Genomic DNA, 22,552 nt, shown 5'->3' with positions numbered 1-22,552 from the left:
ATTTAGTTAAAATTAAACTCATCTTTTAACTAATTAAAATTGTTATATTTAGATATATAAAAATTAACATATATAGATATTTATATATATATACGAATTAAATCGAAATATTTGGTATCGTTTTCGAATCAAATCGTACCGAAAAATTATGTTTTGTTTTCGCATCAAATCGTGCCGAAAAATTTGAATCGTATAAAAACTCGATATCGTTCTGAATCGAACCAAAAAAATTGGTTTTGTTTCCGAATCGAATCATATCGAAAAACTCGGTGTCATTTCTGAATTGAATTATGCCGGAAAATTCGAACCGTATAAAAAAACTCGGTACCGTTCCGAATCGAATCGTACCGAAAAACTGGATATCGTTTCCGAATCGAATCGTGTCGGAAAATTCGAATCGTATAAAAAACTCGGTACCGTTCCGAATCGAATCGTATCAAAAAACTCGGTGTCGTTTTCACATCGAATTGTGCCAAAAAATTCAAATCGTATAAAAAAAACTCGGTACTGTTCCGAATCGAATCGTACCGAAAATTCGCATCATACCGGAAAACTCGAACCATTTCTGAATCGAATCATATTAAAAAAATCGGTGTCGTTTTTTAGCTGACCCGTTCAAAAAATCTAAACGACAATATTTTGAAAACATCGAATCGAATTTAAAAAATAAAAAAATCTTATTTTTTTTAAAGAAATATATAATTTTGCTTATAAACTATCGAATATAATATAATATCCAGTTATATATATATTTTTATTGAATGGATAAACCAGATCGAATATTAAAATGATAATTTCTAGGTTATATAAATATACATATTAATAGTTATATGTATATAAGTAATTTGTGAATATAAAAATGGACATTTGGTTAATTTTTTAAAATGGGTTAAATGGGTTTTGGCCCATTAAACCCATGGGTTAAATGGTTAACCTATTAAATTCATCATTATATATTTAGTTAAAATTAAACTCATCTTTTAACTAATTAAAATTGTTATATTTAGATATATAAAAATTAACATATATAGATATATATATATATATATACGAATTAAATCGAAATATTTGGTATCGTTTTCGAATCAAATCGTACCGAAAAATTATGTTTTGTTTTCGCATCAAATCGTGCCGAAAAATTTGAATCGTATAAAAACTCGATATCGTTCTGAATCGAACCAAAAAAATTGGTTTTGTTTCCGAATCGAATCATATCGAAAAACTCGGTGTCATTTCTGAATTGAATTATGCCGGAAAATTCGAACCGTATAAAAAAACTCGGTACCGTTCCGAATCGAATCGTACCGAAAAACTGGATATCGTTTCCGAATCGAATCGTGTCAAAAAATTCGAATCGTATAAAAAACTCGGTACCGTTCCGAATCGAATCGTACCAAAAAATACGGTGTCGATTCCGAATCGAATCTTGCCGAAAAATTCGAATCATATAAAAAACTCGGTACCGTTCCGAATCGAATCGTATCAAAAAACTCGGTGTCGTTTTCACATCGAATTGTGCCAAAAAATTCAAATCGTATAAAAAAAACTCGGTACTGTTCCGAATCGAATCGTACCGAAAATTCGCATCATAGCGGAAAACTCGAACCATTTCTGAATCGAATCATATTAAAAAAATCGGTGTCGTTTTTTAGCTGACCCGTTCAAAAAATCTAAACGACAATATTTTGAAAACATCGAATCGAATTTAAAAAATAAAAAAATCTTATTTTTTTTAAAGAAATATATAATTTTGCTTATAAACTATCGAATATAATATAATATCCAGTTATATATATATTTTTATTGAATGGATAAACCAGATCGAATATTAAAATGATAATTTCTAGGTTATATAAATATACATATTAATAGTTATATGTATATAAGTAATTTGTGAATATAAAAATGGATTTATATGGTTTATACAGGTTTAGTGGGTCGACCCAACTCATCCACTATTATTAACGGATCGACCCAACCCAACCCGTTTATCCTTCAAATCCAAATGGATTGGACCCAAATGGGTTGGGTCAAGTCAATTGACATCCCTAATCCGTTCTACTATGTTATGTGTTACCACATAGTCTACATGGTCACTAAGCTCTGTACAATTCCCACATAAAATATACCATTAAAGTAGGAAGTTAGCTTATATATATATATAGTCAATTATATCGTAAAAATAATATCGATGGCTAATTGAACCAAATACATTTTCTACAAATAGGTCCAAGTAATATTCCTGAACCAATATAATATTCCCAAAGAAAAGTGTACAATCCTACACTTTTGAATTTATTTTCATGAAAAACTCTTGTTATAAAGCACCCGTTATTAATTCAAGCTTGCCATTTTCGTCCAAATATTTCCATTTAAAATTGGTTATGTTATAAGATCAAATCGTTTCCCTAGCAATACTTTTCCACACGTTTTCAGTCTGAATATACACTTCTTCAGTAGTAATTATCACCTCATCGCTGTATATGGGCATATCGCTAAATCTACACATGCATATTATATATATATATATATATATATATATATATATATATATGTGTGTGTGTGTATTTATGTATGCATATAACCCCCTCGTGATTGGAGTGTAGTGAGGCCTCTTGGTGTAACGAAGGGACTTTATTTATTTATTTTATCCGTTTTGCACGTAACTTTGTTATTTATTTAATTCAAATTGAAGAAACAATCCGACCGAACAAAACCTGATTAAGTCATCTTCCATCTTAAGAACAAATAATTTGTCGGCATTATTTCTCCAAGCAGACAGCTTTTCTTGTCTTCGCCGCTCCCATTTCGCCTTCGATACCCTTCTTCATCATTAATTTTTTATTTACAATATACTAATTAATATTCGATTTACAAATAAAATAGCTGCGGTTAATTAGCTGATTGATTTCCTCTTAGTCAAATCACACCGGGCTGACAGATTATTAATCATTGGTGTTAAGAAATTTAATTTGTCGTTATTCATATATATATATATATATATATATGTATGTGTGTGTGTGTCTACGTGATTCTGTGGTATTATCGAAATATAGGAACAAATTCGAATCCATATATATTATGTATAAGAAATATCGCGAAATCTATTTAGCAAAAAAAAATCGCTAAATCAGGTCTAAGATTTGAAAAGGTCGTAATATAAATAAAATCCGTGAAAAAACATGGTTCAAGCGAAAACATATATCGCCGCACGGGTGATTATTTGTAAGTTCATTGACTTTGACCAGTTGTCCACGTCACCCACCCTCTCTTGCCAACTCATCAACACCCCCCTCCCCTCTTCTTTTTTCCGCTCTCTTAATTAATCACGTCCTGATCCTTTGTACTAAATACTAAAAATTACGTTGTAGATAAATCTTCGTGAATTATATATATACTAATTCTTTATTCATTACATGTATAATTAAATTAATCATTTGTTTTTCAAGTTAAATTTAAATGTCTCAGCACATCGCGTTATTGTAGGAGCTGATTTGCAAATGATATATTTATTTGGTACGACTGATTTGATTTGGATTTTGCATTATTGTTTTGCTAATCGATGAGAATAAGAATATATATATATATATATATATATATATATATATATATATATAAGTGAAAAGTGTTGGAAAATGATGCTGACATGTCTTGCTCTGACAACGGTCAACGCCGACAAACATGACCCACGTGGGTCCATCACACGTGTGTCAGAATTTTGGCTGATCAGATTTTATGCTTTCTTCCGAGAGAATTCGCCAATGCAATCTAGTTGCTATACTGATCTACCGTATACGAAGTTATGCAAAATCCTACATTTATATATAGGTGGTAGCATGTATACGCAATAATATCAAATTAGTGTATTTAATTAATACGAGCGTACATCTTTGCACGTACGCATTATTATATATATATATATATATATATATATATATATATATATAATTCGATAGATTCCCTATGATGTCTATATGAAAAATATGATTAAGATCATGGCGATGATTACATGATCATATATAGAATTTTCAAAAGCTTAGTTCCTTCTCTTGGATTATTTTAGATAATTATTAGGCGAATAATCGTATATTAAATTAGACACACATTTATAGGGCTGTTATATAATTTCTAAAACCGCGTTTAAATCTAGAAGATATCAATTTCCGATCAGTCTATTCGTATGCTAAATTTGGATAATTTATTCCTTAACACATAATATATTAAAAATTAGGTCAATTTCTCTATACTCTTAACACATTACAAATATGTTATTATTGAATACTATTTTTGCACACAGTTGATTGATTTAGGTAGAAATTTATAATTTCTCAACAAAAGCATACATACATTATTTACTTGGTGTAAAGAACGTCAACTAATATATTCAAATGCAAGCCGACTTATACAATTTACCCAAAAAACGCATTAATTTCTTTATGAGATTTTGAAAAGATACACATGCATTTTATATAACCTAAGCATATATATATATATATATATACATATATATGTGTTATTATGATGCATTCGGCAGATGATTAAGGTCATTAATGTCGAGTTTTCGAATGATGGACATGAATGGGCCATGAAAGTGATGTTGTTGGGTAATGAAGGGGAAATACTTCCGAGTCAAAGAAGTGCATGTATGCATACAAATTTAATATAAGGATCTTATAAATCGAACTAAAACAAGGGTTACAACAAATAAAGACAAGGACTTTTGAGTATGTGCTTTTGAACAAGAGGCAGAATTTCAAAGTCCGAACCTTAATACAAGGACACGGTTTATCTAATCAATTAAGTTAGAGACGGTAATTAGGAACGAACATAACACATCGTTAATAATACAATACAAGAAAACGACCAATTAATTAATTTGTTTGTATATATATTTCCGTGTACATGTTTTTGTTAGTGGGCGTTTCCTCGAAATTAAAAAAACTCGTATTTTTTATATCGAGACAAAAGGAAAAACAATAATTAGGAACTTGTTTAATTAATTGGCCAAAAAGTAAGAGAAGATTTAAATAAAAATGATGCAAGCCCCCACGACAACAGCCCTATCCTTACAAGATTTATACCAGACGAATATATAACTTTTCTTGGTACAAAACATAGTGTTTCATGCACTTCTTGTTCCAATTTGTACGCACAATTTTCTTTTTTTTTTTAATAATGAAACGTACAATTTTCTTTCATCTAGCTGTCTACAGATGAGCCATCACTGCTCATCTCTCTCTCTCTCTCTCTAAGGCTTTGGCGTTAATGCTTAATGTTATATAAGAAAAGAAGAAAATACACCTGGACCGCCAGAGCTGTCCTAAACGATGTTCCTCGTGGAGCTCCAATCATATACTCTCTGGATTCAAAACTCGATTTCTCTTAATTCAATATAATGATGCATATATATATATATATATTATAATTATGCGTTAAATAAGAAAGGAAATGGTTATAGGTAATTTGGGTGTGGGGAGTTGATTGAATCAAAACACCGCGATGAAAATTGCGGCGAGGAAAGACAAATTTTGTAAGCACTGACGATTAAAGGTGAAAATAATTTAGGGTTTACCCCCCCCCACTCCACTCTATGTCAATCAGTGAAACCTAAAGTACTTTTTCTTCAAATCATTAATTCACTTTGTCCCTCGTCGTTCCTCGCCAAAAGAAAAAACAAAGCGAAAATGCGATTTCTATTATCCCTATCTTTCTTAGATTAATAATGTCTAAAAATCCAAGAAACATCTAACTTGAACATATATAAAAAAATAATACTCAATAATTATCCTTTGTACCCATGGGAACAGATGTAATTAGTTCATACTCAGCAATCATCCTTTGTTGTTATTGGATTTACCGCTACGGCTTTAGGTTCAATTGTTACAGTGGCAAAACGATGAAAAAAGACATGACATAATACAAATTATGTTCTAGATAACGTGGAAACACACACACACACACATATATATATATATAGCCCGACAATTGGGAGAATTGTTGAGTACTTGGGTTTAAAAGAAGCTTTATATATATATATATATATATAAATTCCAAACGAAAAAGAGGACGACTTTATGTGATGCATATACAAGATGGAAAAATAAAAATAAAGAATGCCGCCTTGGTTTTAAATATTTCGGAAATGATGCATTGTACAATTTAACAAAGCAACAATATATATATAATACTATATTGTTATTTATTAAAAAAAAAGTATGACCAATACAATTTATTTGATTGGATTGGCGTGGAGAGTTAGGTTTATAACCCTAGGGTTAACCTGCTTATCTAAACCACTCATAAAGTGCCAATCAAAGCCAAGAGTGACTGAAAACAAAACAAAACCCCTCTTCTCAAAGAGCAGCTAAGCTGCCATTGATCCAATTCTTCATGAAACAGACACAGAGACAAAAGGTCCGGAGATTCACAGCTTTTATGGTACAGGCAAACGTACGTTCATCCAAATGGAAGGAAATAGATGAGAATGGCGAGGATTATGTTTTACTCATCTCTCTTTCTGAAGATTTCTTCCTCGATGTGACCCTTATATCCTTTGAGCACATCTCGCAGGGCGTAGTAATGGCTGTCGCACTTGTGGTCCGAAATGAAGTTGCCCGACAGAACTATTCTCTGGAAATGCAGGCCGGGATCTCTCCTCCACAATGTGAAATATTCTACTCCTTTCCCTCCTCCGCTTTTGGTTTTTCGGCGTAGGTTTCTCTTCAGATAGTATACCGTTCCAGGTACATATAACTCTTCAGGCTCACTGACGTCGGTTTCCTTCTTCTTTAAGGCATTACCAGCTCCTGTCGCTGGCTCGGAGATCAGAGGGACAGCGGGAGCAGCAGATGATCCGTTCATGGTGGAACTATCTGGTCATAGGGCAAGAAAAGAGAAAGTGGATCATGAAAACACGAGATACAATCATAATAACCTAAGTCCATAACAATGTTAGGGAGTATTCCTTGTAAGACTGGGTCATCATATATTTACCATATTAGTCAAATATCAAGGAAAATGGCCAATACAAAAATTCTGAAGTTGCTCTGCAAATGCACGTCTGGCATTTGAGGAGGATAGTAATTACCAGAGAAGTCTGTCTTCTTGCTGAATTTTGCATATTCTGAAAGTTTTCGTGCTACATCTTGCACAGAGGAGACAACCTGCTTTGCGTTTGTCACCAAATCTATAACACTTTTCCATTCTCCCTTCTCAATCACACTTGTCCTGCATTGACAGTACGAGGCCGCATTATACCGGTTCATTTCCTTAGGAGGAAAAAAAGGAATTATTCTAATATGGAAACAAGTTGAAGTTAATAAAAGCAACTGGAAGAGGCATGCTTCTTACCAATCAGTCTGTAGGATTTCATTCCTCAATCTTGCAAGAGATGCTGTACTTAGCCTAGGTATAATATCATCCTGTAAAGGGTTGAATTGAAGTAAGCCACTAAAACAAAGGAAGGACGACAATACAGACGTGGAAGCTGCAGCAATAAATCACGAGATATCATCATCTACCGTACACATAGCCAGAAATGTAGTCAGTGATTCTTTTCACCTGCATTACTACTGTTGTAACGAACTCGGAGCAACTTTCTGCAAGCTCTTTCGAAACGCAAGGAGGTGTTGCATACCCAACTGCCGAAACAGTTTCAGGGTCGAATCCCAAGTCCTTCTGGGGCCTTTTACGGAGCATTATTGCTAGTAAAGAAGCTATAGCACCTCCAAGAGAATGACCAACCAACCTTAACCTGTATCCCTGTACGTGGTTCAAGTAAATTATAAACAAATTCCATCTTAGTATGACTTATGATGGCGCTTTCGGGTAGAAAAGTAAACATCGAGGAAACTATGCTCTTATCATCGTCACCTCATACTTCTCCAAACACTTCCGTATGGTTTCTAATTCGTAGTTAAGAAACCAGCGTGCAGCTTCAGCAGTTCCAAAGTGGGTCGAATATCCTTCAAAAGTGACCTCATCCTCGCTTGAAGAAACAATGTCAGTTATAAGATCATAGATGGTATGTGTCCCCCGTATTCCAAAGATCACGAGCTTCCTCCGATGATCAACTCCTATGTAGTATCCAGGCCTCATAACGCTGGAATCCTTTACAAATTTCACAATGTTTTTCTCTCGAAGCATACTGTTCCTTGCAAGACCAGCGACGTTATCCCTGTAACAACCTTTGGCTAACTCGGTATGGTATATCAGATCATGAACCTGCACAGAATCAAAGCTTTACATAAACACTGGCATGGAGATAGTGTATGAATCCATTCGCACCGAAACATCGACATGACAATGATAAGAATTACGTTCTTACTGTAGAGTCTGACACAACTTCTACACCCTTGACATCCTCAGACGGATTCAAAGATGCTTGTCGGAGGTATATAAGATATAGACCGATTGTAAGATCACCCAAGGTCCAACCCTCAACCCCAATCTTACTCCTCTGAATGCTGGCAATGATCTCCGAGACAGATCGAGTGCTAGAGGGAGATTTCTCTCCAGATCCTACGAAATCGTGCATTACAGAATGCGTTAGTATCCATGGCGCTGAATAAATCGCAGAACTGAAATGTTCAGGAAGAGACTACTTCCATGAGAGCATGCCATTGAGAGTGTAATTCAATTGTACAAGTTAAGACTTTAGTTCATCATGCAAATCCTTTACATGTTTCAACACAAACAGACCTGTTGGAAGAGCCCACCTACGCAATTGCAGAGCTGGTTCGAGGGCCTTCGTGAGCCAGGCTAAGTCCAACTTCCATTTTCCATCGTTTGTATCTTCATCACCCGAGCTATAACTGTCACTCCCAGAATCATAGCGTTTCCTCTTCTGAATCTCAGACCTCAAAGAGACATTAGTAGATGTCTCCTTCACTCCCTGTACCTGTTCTAACTCGTTTTCCGGCTTGTCTGATTTTGACAACTGCGACTGAAAACGGCTGATAACATTGTAAACGATTCCTTGGTGCGGCCCTTGTCTCTTCTTGAGCGATGAATCTTCTATAACTGAAACTGGAAATTCTCAAGAATCAATACCAAGTTAGAGCCTTTTTCAAACTATATAAGACGAAATTGAGGGATTGCAAGACGCCACCGAACCAACACAATTTCTCAAAACCATAGCGAAGAAAGCAGGAATTTTTCAAACAATTAATTTCAAATACACCGACACAGAGAAATATCATTAGACAACTGACAATTTGTATACAAATTGTTCTTCATCGAACCATTCGAAGACGTCAATGTTCAACCATCGTATCATGGACCGGAGAAACGAAATAATGATAACAAAAAAGGAAGCATCCATCGGTTTAACCATTGAAAAAAGATTCCATCAAGAAAAGGCGAGAAAGTTCTAGACGAGAGAGCAAGAGTAACGAGAGCTTACAGAAACTGTAGCGAAAACGATTCATCGACTGATTAACCATTGGGCAAACTCAGAAATGGATTTTCCTGCCAAACCACGTTTCCTTATTCCGATGAAAAATTGCCGCAGAAAGTAAGATAGAATGCGCCCCGACGTGAGAACCCGCCGGGGAAAGCCGCGGCGCGTGTCAAAAGCTAACCACTGAGCCGGAGAAAGGCCGAAAAACAACTCGGAGAGTGAGAGACAGATGACCGACTGAGTCGCCGTCACCGACTCGGCACTTCTCCAAACTGGTATACTGACTTATGGGCTTAATTGGGCCCATTTTCGGCCCAATGTAAATTAAAAGGTACTACGAGGGCAATTGCGTCATTAGGAAAAACTGGAGGGAACCCAAACAAACCCTAATGTCACCAATCGACAGTAAAATTGTGTATATAAGCGTCTACTTAGATTAGGGTTCCGTTATGTTGCCATCGTTCGTCGTCTTCTCCGAGGCTTGTTCTTATGGGTTGCAGTCCTCCATTGGATATGCGAATTTGGGTTTGCTCTGTGGTTTTGTTCTCTAGTTTTGAAGAAAAGATTGCGTTTTTTCCTTGTTATTTTCGTTGAATCGTTGGGAGTGGAGGAAGAAATGATGATAGAAAGATGATTCCCTATTGGTTTGATCGCCGAGATGATGGCATCGACCTTTGTATTAGCTCTATCTGATCCTCCTCCTCCTCCTGGATTCCAATTTAACTGTTCTTCGTTGTCTGAAATTTCGTTTTGGTTGTCGGATAAAGAGAAAAAAAAAAGAGAATGAAATGATGAACACAGTTATTGTTTCCCTATTGGTTTGATCGCCGAGATGATGGCATCTCACGTATTAGCTCTATCTGATCATTCTCTTAGTTTTAGTCGATCGAGGTGTCGTTCTTTGATTGGTTTCTCGCCTTTTGTTGAAAGCAATTGCTCGTTTTTACAATGCAAGAGCAGCAGAATAAGATCTTGAAACTGGAATTTATTGCGAAATCCGATGGGCAATTTGAGAAGCGACTTCAATGGTATAAAGAATCAGTATACCAGAAGTTTATGTACAGGTACTTGTTAGTATCTACAATGGCGGTTTGGATTTTGTTCTTTGCATCGACTGTCGTAAACAGTTCATAGATCTATCAAGTTTCATGGCGGAATGGCGCAGTCTCCAAATACAGCTCTTACGAAATCACACAGAAAAGGCATAAATCCCTGTTCTTATTTCATATGAAAAAAAGAAAAAACGAAATGATTGCCAGTTATATATGTAAGCAATCCGAACAAAACTGCGGCGTGGTATTGTAGTTACTTGAGCATCTTTGAAAGCGAAAGCGAAAAATGGCCGCCATTGTTCCCATGAACTCATTCTGTTGTTCAGTTCGCTCTATCTCTTTCATCATTGCCAGTTCCTTTGTGACCATCTTCTCTTGGGTTCTGGCTGGCTCAAACATCAAGTTCTGGTTCTACCAGCTCCTCCTTTTGCTTTTTCGGTTCGTGGGTTTGAGTCGGAACGCAGAGATTTTCCCTCATGGGTCTGTTTGTCGTGAAATATCATGAAAATGTGAAAGGTTGCGTCTTTGGAAGAAAGGATCATGCTCTCTGCTTGTCTGTATTGTGAGATTCGCATATGATAGTGTGTTTGACGTAATGTCTCAATGTCGACATCTTAACTATCCCAAGTTTTGATATTGTGCCTGGATCTTGTTCTGGGTTCATATGCGCTTACATGGTGACAGATTCTCAGGGTCGAGAGTAGCTTTCTTTGTTGTTTGCCATTTTCTGACAAAAACAGAAGCTTGCATCTATCACTATTTTATGGTTTTTGTACATTCTTGGTTTTACAGTCATACAGAAACCTCCTTGTCCAACACATGTTCTGGGTAGCACTCGTCAGATCCTCTGAGTCTTGGCTCGGCCGAAACGAAAACATTCTGCCGGTCAATCAGTTTTAACGGTCATGATTCAGGCACCCGTCTTCAAACACGTGTGCATCTTAGTGTTTGGTCGAGATGTTCTCCATTGAAACCAGGTCGTGAGGCTTTCCCTCTTCTTTCTCCGCAGAGCAGTGTACAGGTGACGACTGAAGAGGATTTAGAAGCCATTGCCAATATCAAGAGCACAGTTGCAAGAGTCAAAGAGACAGCTGAAGAATCATCAATCATATAAGAGGAATAACAGATTTATATTTGAATCAAAATTTGGTTTACAAGCCACTCCTTACACCGTATTACAGAAGGCTGTAGGGAGACCCATGGGTAAGAAGTGTACACAGATTGAACCCGGAAACAACTATTACAAAAGGATGGTGTTAGATGACGTAAGTTTGAACCAATGTTCAGTTGGGTACGACACTTGTTGACGACGACAAACTATGTCAATCCGAACGATTTCAGATTAATATCTATAATAAAAAAAAATTATTTGTCAAGATCTGTGAAACATAGTTTCTTTAAATTCGATTTTCGTGTCATCTCTAAAGTTTTGAGGTTATTGGAGTACGGTGAATTCGTAGGATATAACGATCGCATATTCGGAAGAAATTTTTTCCGAATACCAAGCGAACTCAAAGAGAGATATGAGCATAGTTGTGGATGCTCAATAGTTTTTTGTTGTGGTGTGTCAAATGAGATAAACAAGACCCCTACTTATACTAGTTGAGATTATCTCACATTAATATATATAGAATCAATTAGATTTCAATTTGATACCATAATCAATGAATTTTCTGCCGATTTTATTACGATTTCACTTTCCAATCAATCAAGAATATTTTTTCATTATTCTGCAGATTTTCCATCAAGATTTTTAGAACCTTCTATGAACCAGACTTCTAATCCATTCTCAAGACTATGCCCGTTTTGATTCTATCAAATAAACCAAATCCAATCGCAGTCTGCCATTCGTCCTCCTTGGATAGAAAGGAGAGCATTCCTCATTCCGTGATCTGGCTTCCGATGGATGACATGGATAGGTTGTTCCTGGTTTTGAAAGATTCAGTTGTTTCTTTTCCGCCATATTGCATAAGCGACGGACTGTAGTAGTAGCTTGACAATCATAGTCCGACTTTTACTCTGGTCATTAGATGGTCGTGTTATCCAACTCAAACAATCAGACAATCAAAGAGGCAGGGAACTCCAACAACAACGCACGGGCAAAGTGTGACCATACCTCGACGCTAAAGGGAAAGGAAAAGAAGAGGTGTTGGTGCGTCTGGCGGCATAGAGACTGATGGCCGGATAGCATTCTTCATCGGCTAAGCCAATCCTTAGTAGGTAACCGTTGGAGGATAGCTTGCCATTGTAGAAGGGCCAGTTGAGAGGTTGATCAGTGCCGAAATCAAACCAGACCATACCAAGTGACTTGAAGACTGAGAGATCGAATCTGTTATCAATTGCAGTTTCCGCACATTCCACGAGAGTGTAAATGATGGATTTATATCTTACAAACATTGTTTTTCGAGAAGCGAATAGATTCACATAAAACGAATGAAATCTTCTTACCACTTGTCCAGTAGCTACACCCTACTTTTAATTCTTGAGCAAACACTAATGTCCCAAGCTCTCACAGTTCATCTTCCTCGTACCCGACAAGAAGAGGAACAAGCCAAGGGAGAAGAATTTGGGTGATAAGTTTATGTTGCGCAGAATCATGTACTGAATGACCGTCTGGTTTTGTTTTTTGGATTACTTAGGATGCAAGGTAGGGCAAATTTTGGAGAGAAAAAAAAAACTAGTTCTTCATGTGTTTAAGATAGGGAGAATTTCCGAAAAAAATATTGAACTGGCTGAAATGTATTATATGTTAACGAATTCAATATGTTGTAATGTTCTAACGAAATTGCGCACCAAACATAATAAAATTGTTAGCCATGATTAGTTATCGACCGCCATATATTCTCTCGAATCTGGGTATTTTTAAGCACACGTGTCAGCTTTTAAGAGACACGTCGACTCTGAGCCAACAGGTGACGGTAGCCCAAAATCGTAATAACCAAGGGCAGTCGAGGGCAAATTAGGAAGTTCAAGAAAATAAGAGTACCGTCCCTAATCGCAAAACCCTAAAGCGTATCGTACACACGGAATATATTACGTCGGCCACACATTTGCGTTCGGCCTTCGGGTTTCTATCCTTTGTTCCTTTCACGCGCAGATCGGAGTTCGGGAGATTCAATCACAGCAACCCTATCTTTTTCAATTCAGGTGCAGTTCTTGATTGCTCTGGATCTATATCTTGTTCGGCATATTTTCTCTGCGATCGGTTTGTGTTTTGTATGGATATTTCCTGTTCGATTTCTGTCTTAAGTTGAACAGGGAATAGTTAATTTAAGGATCGATTACAGGGGTTTCCACCGTTTGTGCTTGAGTATCGGTGCTTAAAATCGATTTTTTGTTCTTCCGCGGGATTTGAGTTATGCTGTTTGATGTTACACCGAATTTTTAATGGGGGAAATTTTATTATGTGTAGGAGGATTTGAATTAGCTTCTTGTGTGGATTCTTCTTTTAGATATGTGTAGTGGTTCTACTATGATTCTGTTTAATTTTACTTTGCATAGGGTTTTATTGAGTTCTTTGCCTTCAATTGCCTTATCTTGTATTTTCTCGTGTGGCTTGCAGGTCCCTGTACCTTCGTGTGTTTAGCTTCTGCTGAGAAAGATGGCTTCTCGTTTTTTTGCCCAGGTTTCATTCCCCAACTCTTGTACACTATATCACAATTGTTTTACTTTGGTATATTGACTTGCCTCGTTTGTGTGCTTTCTTCCTTTTTCACATCGATTTTTTTCCTTGCCTGTAGGGTGGAAGTGACAGTGAGGACGAGAGTGAGTATGAGGAAGAGGTCGATGAGGTCCCAGGCGGTGATTCTGCCGGTGGGATTAATTCACGTTACCTTCCAGGTAATGCAAGTGACAGCGATGATTCTGATGGGCAGAGGCGTGTGGTTAGGTCAGCCAAAGATAAGCGTTTTGAAGAGATGACAAGCACCATAGAACAGATGAAGAATGCCATGAAGATCAATGACTGGGTTAGCCTGCAGGAGAATTTTGAGAAACTCAACAAACAGCTGGAAAAGGTCATGAGGGTTACGGAGGCTGTGAAGGTTCCTACAATGTACATCAAAACCCTTGTGATGTTGGAGGACTTCTTAAATCAAACTCTGGCAAATAAGGAAGCCAAGAAGAAGATGAGCCCCAGTAACTCCAAGGCATTGAACTCGATGAAACAGAAATTGAAGAAGAACAATAAGCAGTATGAAGATGCAATTAATAAGTATAGGGAGTCTCCAGAGAGTGAGGGAGAGAAGGAAGAGGAAGATGATGAAGATGAAGATGAGGAAGAGGAAGACGAGTTTGAGGAAGATGTTCCAAACCTAGGGCCAGAATCTGAAGAAGAGGACGAGGAGGAATCTGCAGACAAGGGGGATCGCTCGTGGGAGAAGATGCTCAGTAGGAAAGATAAACTTATGGATAAGTTGTTTATGAAAGATCCTAAGGAGATTACATGGGATACTGTCAACAAGAAGTTCAAAGAAATTGTGGCTGCCCGTGGTAGGAAGGGAACCGGTCGATTTGAACAGGTTGAACAGCTTACATTCTTGACCAAGATTGCCAAGACTCCTGCACAGAAGCTCGAAATCTTGTTTAGTGTTATTTCTGCGCAGTTTGATGTGAATCCAGGTCTCAGCGGACACATGCCTATCAATGTCTGGAAGAAATGTGTGCAGAACATGCTCACCATACTGGACATTCTTGTCAAGTACACTAACATTGTTGTGGATGATACAGTTGAACCTGATGAGAATGAAACTCAAAAACCAGCTGATTTTGACGGAACGATTCGGGTCTGGGGTAACTTGGTTGCCTTCTTAGAGAGGATAGATACCGAGTTTTTCAAGAGCTTGCAGTGCATAGATCCTCACACTCGCGAGTATGTAGAGAGACTGAGGGACGAACCCATGTTTTTGGCTCTTGCTCAGAACATTCAGGACTACATAGAGCGAGTTGGGGATCTTAAAGCTTGTGCCAAGGTAGCCTTAAGACGAGTTGAGCTTATTTACTACAAGCCACAGGAAGTTTATGATGCTATGAGGAAATTGGCTGAGTTGGTGGAAGCAGATGAAGAAAGTGAGGAACCGAATGAGGGAGCTGGACCTCCATCTTCCTTCATCGTCGTTCCGGAGGTGGTCCCTCGTAAGCCCACCTTCCCAGAGAGTAGCCGAGCTATGATGGATATTCTCGTGTCTCTTATTTACAAGTACGGAGATGAGCGGACCAAAGCCCGTGCAATGCTTTGCGATATCTACCACCATGCTTTGATGGACAAGTTTTCGACTGCTAGAGATTTGTTGCTGATGAGTCATCTGCAGGACAATATTCAGCACATGGATATCTCGACTCAAATCCTCTTCAACAGGACCATGGCTCAGCTCAGTCTCTGCGCATTCCGGGCTGGAATGATCACTGAGGCTCACAGCTGCCTTTCTGAGCTGTATTCTGGTCAAAGGGTGAGGGAGTTGCTCGCTCAAGGTGTCTCTCAAAGTCGGTATCATGAGAAGACCCCCGAGCAGGTACTACTTTCTGTTGCAATCTCGGGGATTTTTGAGGTTTTGTGCTGTCATTATTCTTTATCAGTGGATTCATGTTTTGGACTGAAGCTCGTTGTGTAATTCTTTTTTGTCTGACAGGAAAGGTTGGAAAGAAGAAGACAAATGCCGTACCACATGCACATAAATCTCGAGCTTCTGGAGGCTGTTCATCTCATCTGTGCAATGCTGCTGGAGGTCCCCAACATGGCGGCCAACTCGCATGACGGCAAACGCAAGCTGATAAGCAAGAATTTCCGCCGCTTGCTCGAGATGAGCGAGAGGCAAGCATTCACCGGCCCTCCCGAGAATGTACGTGACCACGTGATGGCAGCCACCCGAGCCCTCACCAGAGGGGACTTCCAAAAGGCCTTTGACGTTTTGAACTCCCTCGATGTCTGGAGGCTGCTCAAGAACCGGGAAACCGTCCTGGATATGGTGAAGGCCAGGATCAAAGAAGAGGCACTAAGGACGTATCTCTTTACGTACTCGACCTCTTACGAGTCGATGGGCCTCGACCAATTGGCAAAGATGTTTGATTTATCCGAGGCAGAGGTCCACAGCATTGTGAGCAAGATGATGGTAAACGAAGAGATACATGCGAGCTGGGACCAGCCAAGCCGATGCATAGTCTTCCAGGAAGTGAAGGAGAGCAGGCTACAAGCACTGGCCTTCCAGTTAACGGAGAAGCTATCGATACTGGCAGAAAGCAATGAGAGGGCAATGGAGGCGAGGACAGGTGGTGGAGGACTTGATCTTAACGCAAGGAGAAGGGACAACACACAGGACTATGCGGCGGCTGTAGCAGGAGGAGTGTCATCATACACACAAGGAAGACGAGGAGGAGGTGGGCGAATGTCGGGGATTGGTCACCAGAACAGGGAATGGAGTGGTCAGAACCGAAGAGGCGGCTCGGGGAACAGCTCGGGCCGCATGGTCAGTCTTAACCGAGGAAACCGTGCCTAAGAGAATTCGGTGGCTGAGAAGCAACAACCCCCCCTTTTTTTTTGCGTCAGAGGACTTGCTTCTGTTTTGATCGAAACCAAATGGATAAGTAGTCGGAGGAGAACAAGCTTTTGTTGTTCGCATTGGTTCCGTTTGTGTTTTCCTCAATATTAAATCTCGAATTACAAATTTTTTCAGTCGGACGTTTTCTTTACGATCTTATTTCTGCTCATGAGTACAAGAGTTCATTATGTTGGATCTTCCGAGGGAAAGGGGTCTTCTTACCCAGCTTTTACGTCTTGATACATGTTCTTACTGCCCGATGCACGAATCCTCATTTGCTTCAACAATAGTTTCTGGGTTTTATTTGGTAAATGATTAAAAAAAAAATCCTACTACTTAACAATATATAGCAAAACTGAAACAAAAAAGAGAGGGAACAGTGGACGGGAAAAGGGGAAGAAGCAACGTGAAAATAAAATTAGAATATCTCGCAAGTAAAGACACGAGTCTGAGCAGCCAAACAATCTCATAGGTGTTTCATTTCAACTCTCTCTCCTTTGCTACCATTTTCTCTTCTTCGTCTTCTTCATCCTCATTGGGGTTGAGGGGATGGATGGTGGGAATGATACGTTTGCCTACAAAGTAGGACAAAGGAAGAGTGTCCTCCTCGCCTACAATAATACACTATTCCGGGCAGGACACTAAAAATCGATTTAAAAAACAAAACAAAAGAAGCAACCACTGAACACAATTGCGTAGAGCCGAACTTGCGGGGAGAGAGGGTCTTTACGGCGGGGAGAGTCACAGGAAGTAGTCAGGGGTCCTTCGAGTAACATCTGGTTCTCCTCTCCTCGGTGCTGGTTCAAACTGCAGAATCCCACCCATTTAGCTCTTTTTACTTACTTTCCTTTCAAAGAAACCAGGCTTCCAGCCCATCAAATTATATATATATATATAGATAGCAACGCAATGCAATGCAAAAGACCTGGATGAACGTGTGGCCCCTGCAGTCATCGACCTCAAGAATCGATGCCATGTTTCCACACCGATAGCAGTAGTTCGGTGCACTGAATATAGTTACCACCTTTTGCTCCTGCCAACCGAAACAAAAATACACAGATGAACGAAGGATCTTAGACTGGCAAACACCACTGCAGGGAAGAGAGGTTCGATTGGATTACATGTGCCCAGTTGAATCCATCCATAACCAGCTGATGGGCTCGGGCAATGAGTTTTAAGCTGTTAGCGTGATTGAATTGTTCAGATATGTCCTGTGGAAACAGAATGCACAAAAGATAATCAATCAAATACTACCCAGAGCAATAGCAGATTGAGGACCACCCTCCAAAACGTAGATTTTGTAATTTACCTGACCAAAAGTATATCCAGCACCACGAGGTGAGATCCCCCAACCACATCGGTCATCAGGGTCAGACCATAACAAATCACACATGGGTCCTTCATGCGGAACTTCTTGCACTCTGTCAAAATTCCTTATGTTGTCAAGGGTTTCAATAGATGGGGACAATCCACCATGAAGACAGAATATTTCGGATTCAACCTGCAAAGAAGAAATAAGACATGAGATGCATAAACTGATGGTTTGGTGGTGGAAAAACTCATTCATGCAACATTCAGATCAGTGAGACAAGTCATAGTTAAAAGATGTTTCATTTTCAGTGTAATGGTTGTTACTAACAGATGCAATTTAAATCTCTCTATCGACAGCATCTTAAGAATAAATATAGCTTCAAATTGACAGGAGGATAGAAGAATGCAGGATCAGATTACTCTTCTTCTGGATACTAACTTCATAAATGAGGAAACAAAGGTACAAGGTAATGTAATAGGACTAACCAAGGCTGTCAGCGGAAAATAGTCAAAGAGGTCTGTGAAGATTTTCCATACATTGGCATTGCCGTACCTGCAAATAGATGAAACTGCGGTAAACAAATTGTGGCAGACATAACCCAAATGAATTTCCTGCTACTGTAAAAGGGCAATACATGTTGAATCAGATGCATTTTACACAGCAATTGGTGGAAGACTATGCTGCGGATGCAAAAAATACCACATTATTCTAATGAGCAACCAATTAAAGATCAATATAAATAAACAAAAATTGGGAGAAAGCGACAACTTTAGGAACCAACGGACATGAGCAGCTAGAACAACAAAAAGGACAAGTGTAAATGACATCCTAACAAACTAGAAGATTTTTTGGCATGATTGATGTGGATTAATAATCGCAGATTAGACACAACATAGATGTTTGCCAGAAGACTCACTTCCGCAGGCATTCGTCATAGAATCCATAAACTTGAGTGATCTGCCAGAGGGAAGCAAACAAAAAAGGTCTTGTTTATGCCAGATTGAGTAATTATCTCAGTATAGTGCTTAACTCAGAAGGTCAGTGTACAAGTGAAAACACAAAACAATTAGTATACCTGACGACTTTCATGGTTTCCTCGGAGAATAGTAATTCGCTGAGGGTACCGTACTTTCAAGGAAACTAACAGCTGGAAAGGGGAAAAGAAAGACAAGAGTTACATACTTCATATCATAATCCAGAATAAGCACATACATAAACAAATCAACTGAGGCAACTCTAGATGCTTAATCAGTTTAGTATGACATGTAATATCATATTGTCAGCATTGGGCACAAAGATATATTATTTCCACTAAAAAGAAGAAAGAAAAACAAGTAACCATCCGAGAAAAAAGTTATTGAAAAAGTAGATAGCAAAACCCCAGTATGTAAACAATATATTTAATAGCTTAGCATACAAGAAAGTATCTTTAGACTTGAACAAACAGTATGCCTCAATGAATAAAAAGGAAGTCAGAAGATGGTATAAGCAAATCTTCTCACCGTAACAGTTTCAACAGAATAATATCCACGGTCCACATAGTCTCCCATAAACAGATAATTGGTATCTGGACACTGCCAAAAAGAGCAAATTTACAAGCATCAGATTACAATGAGCTAATTGATGACAGGCGAAAAAGAGAATATAAAATTGAAACAGAAATCTAATTAACAATTTCAAACTTAACGCAGAGAAACGGAAGTACAGTATTCTGATTATCTAGCATACACAGTTCCTGGGAACTTTTAAACCCCTGGTTAGACCGAACAATTTGTTATAAAGATGCAAGATAGTACATCTAAAGTAATTACCTGTCCCCCTATACGGAAAAGCTCTGCAAGATCATGGAACTGTCCATGAATGTCACCACAGATTGTGACAGGGCTTTTCACAGGCTGCATGCAAGGAAAAAATGAATTACTTTCCTTGAATCAAACAATAAGGGATGATATGGACGGAAATTAATTCACTGCTAACTGCACAACCTACCACGTCAATTATAATCACCAAGATAGATGGAAAATTCAAAGAGGCAAACATGTCAAATAGAAAGAGATGAGACATCAAGAACTGACCTGTACGTTGCTTTCTTCCATCAAGATCTCCTTTGCTTTCTCGCATAGTGCTCTGACCTAAGGAAAACAAAATAATACTGCACATCATAATTCGCCTGTCACCTCTTTTGTTCTAAAGAAATAAAAGAGACAAATACTAATAACCACTATAACAAATAATACTTAAAAACATTGAACAGTACCAACTTGTCACAAGCAGCAACCACGGGAAAATTTACAAAATGCCCACCTACAAAATATTGATCAGGTTTCGCGCAATATTAGCTCTTTAAGGTCTTTACCGAGTTGCAACATCTCTTACACAAACAAGAACTTTTTTTCTAGGCTTTCTTTTAATTGTCCTAAAATAAACGGCCGCAGATGCAGCCAACTAGATGCAGGAAGATCCCACATTCAATCACCAGCTTAATGACCTAAAACCTTAGGCGAACCACCAGGAGCCCAGTAATCAGACGAGCCTACATTATCAGACAAATTAGATGCGACCTAATCCCTTCAGATTCAGAGCCCTATGCAGCCAAAATTCACCGTAAATCAACCATTTTTCTCGGCCCGTACAAATACTAAAAACAAATGAATACCCCCGAGAATATACACATACGAAGAGATCTACCATTTCCGGAAGATCTTCATTTGGTTGAATCAAAACCCTCGAAATCAAATCCAATACTCACATACTCAATGAGACCTCAACAAGACAAAACAACCCTCTGATTCGAAACATAGCAGGAGATTTAAACACCGCTACCACCAGCGGTCACACCAGCAAACTAAAACCCGGATCCAATTAAACACCGGAAAACAAAAGATGACAAAAAATGCTATCATCTAAGGAACAATCGGGAGCACCTGTTGCTCCGAGAGGGGCTTGCACTGCATGAGCTGCGAGATCTGCTCATCCAGATCGAGGGTTGATTCCGTCGGAAGCGAATTAGCGCCCATTTTCGCAACTTCTTGTCCGCCCTCTTCGTGTCTTCCGATCCGGAAAACAGATCAGAAACCGGGACCAGGTTTCAAGATTACGGACTGCCCTAACCCTAAATTGGACGGATTCTGCGTATTCTTCTTCTCTCTCTCTCTCGCTCTCTCTCCCCACAGTGAAAGAGGATGAAAATGGGGAAGAGCGCGAGTGGGTTTGTAGCCTTGGAGCCATCGAAGTGGAATTACCTAAATACCCTTAAAACAATCATCTAACCCCAAACAACGAACGACCATGTTGAGCCACGTGTGCGAATGATTTACTTATTACTACTCTGATAATCGCTCTATAAATGCCTTTCGTGTTATATGATTTATTTTTTTTGTCTATTATGATCAAATTCGTTATAACGAATCACACTCAATTTCTGTTTCTAAATAACAAATTTAATATCTTTTATTGCTCTATGAAAAAAAAAACTATAAGAAGAATATAAAATGCCCTTTCCATCCGGTCCAACACAACTTTGCTATACATTTATATACACATGTTTTATCTGACTTCTTCATTATATGAGCATGTATAGAATGTAAGGATATATAACCATTAATTCATATAAATTGTTTTGAAAATATTCCTATTGAAATTGAAATATATTAATTATTATAATAGACAAGCGATTTTTTAGGCGATCTTTTTTTTAAACTAAAATAAATATATATATTATTTGACTGTATGGTAGAATATTTCTCTACTCGCTTTTATAAAATAAAAATAAGGAAAATAGAGATGGAAATGTGAACTCGAAACATGCGAATAGAATATCTTTTCTTTTCCGGACGCAAATCTATATATATATTAATAAAGATGTTTAAAGAGATTTGGTGAGGACACCTAAGCATCCTAGGTGGAAGTTTTGTAGATTTTGATTGGCTTATAAACTAATGATGACATATAATCTAATGAAGAGCATATTTATCATTTAAATGGATAATTATGAAAAAATATTAGACAATTACATGAGGATTATTAAAAAAATTAATATATCAAAGATATGATTTAATAAAAGTAAAAAAATATTTATATATTTCTAAAATTCACATACATATATATATTGTGTAAGTTAAAAATATATGATGTTCTAATTATATATATATATATATAGTGTAATTATATATGTGTGTGTAAATGAAAAAATTATGATTTTAAAACAATGTATCTAATTAATATAAACTAACATATTAATATATCAAAAAGATTA

The 22,552-nt window shown here is 37.9% G+C and overlaps 3 protein-coding genes across 3 annotated transcripts; 1 reads left to right on the top strand and 2 right to left on the bottom strand.

Moving 5' to 3' along the window:
* Positions 1 to 6,216: 6,216 nt before the first annotated feature.
* Positions 6,217 to 9,644, bottom strand: LOC104802241 (sn1-specific diacylglycerol lipase beta). The gene is made up of 8 exons (XM_010525738.2): positions 9,404 to 9,644; positions 8,701 to 9,027; positions 8,327 to 8,520; positions 7,873 to 8,223; positions 7,561 to 7,761; positions 7,351 to 7,421; positions 7,088 to 7,227; positions 6,217 to 6,872 (listed from the first exon to the last, which is right to left on the bottom strand). Exons 1-8 carry the CDS (start codon positions 9,441 to 9,443, stop codon positions 6,502 to 6,504), a joined length of 1,695 nt encoding a protein of 564 aa, XP_010524040.1. The 5' UTR covers positions 9,444 to 9,644; the 3' UTR covers positions 6,217 to 6,501.
* A 3,838-nt stretch (positions 9,645 to 13,482) lies between these two features.
* On the top strand, positions 13,483 to 17,173 carry LOC104802240 (eukaryotic translation initiation factor 3 subunit C-like). The gene is made up of 4 exons (XM_010525737.2): positions 13,483 to 13,599; positions 14,015 to 14,077; positions 14,193 to 15,962; positions 16,080 to 17,173. Exons 2-4 carry the CDS (start codon positions 14,054 to 14,056, stop codon positions 16,941 to 16,943), a joined length of 2,658 nt encoding a protein of 885 aa, XP_010524039.1. The 5' UTR covers positions 13,483 to 13,599; positions 14,015 to 14,053; the 3' UTR covers positions 16,944 to 17,173.
* A 204-nt stretch (positions 17,174 to 17,377) lies between these two features.
* LOC104802239 (serine/threonine-protein phosphatase PP2A-3 catalytic subunit) lies at positions 17,378 to 21,483 on the bottom strand. Its single transcript, XM_010525736.2, has 11 exons — positions 21,222 to 21,483; positions 20,373 to 20,429; positions 20,109 to 20,192; positions 19,800 to 19,871; positions 19,373 to 19,444; positions 19,214 to 19,254; positions 18,783 to 18,849; positions 18,295 to 18,486; positions 18,107 to 18,196; positions 17,911 to 18,018; positions 17,378 to 17,792 (listed from the first exon to the last, which is right to left on the bottom strand). The coding sequence occupies exons 1-11, from the start codon at positions 21,312 to 21,314 to the stop codon at positions 17,727 to 17,729; spliced, it is 942 nt and encodes a 313-aa protein (XP_010524038.1). The 5' UTR covers positions 21,315 to 21,483; the 3' UTR covers positions 17,378 to 17,726.
* Positions 21,484 to 22,552: the final 1,069 nt, after the last annotated feature.

The sequence above is a fragment of the Tarenaya hassleriana genome, unplaced genomic scaffold (genome assembly GCF_000463585.1).
Source record: "Tarenaya hassleriana unplaced genomic scaffold, ASM46358v1 Cleome8, whole genome shotgun sequence".
In the NCBI taxonomy this organism is placed as follows: Eukaryota; Viridiplantae; Streptophyta; class Magnoliopsida; order Brassicales; family Cleomaceae; genus Tarenaya; species Tarenaya hassleriana.
Note: the sequence above shows the minus strand (reverse complement) of the source record. Positions and strands in the feature narration are given on the sequence as shown.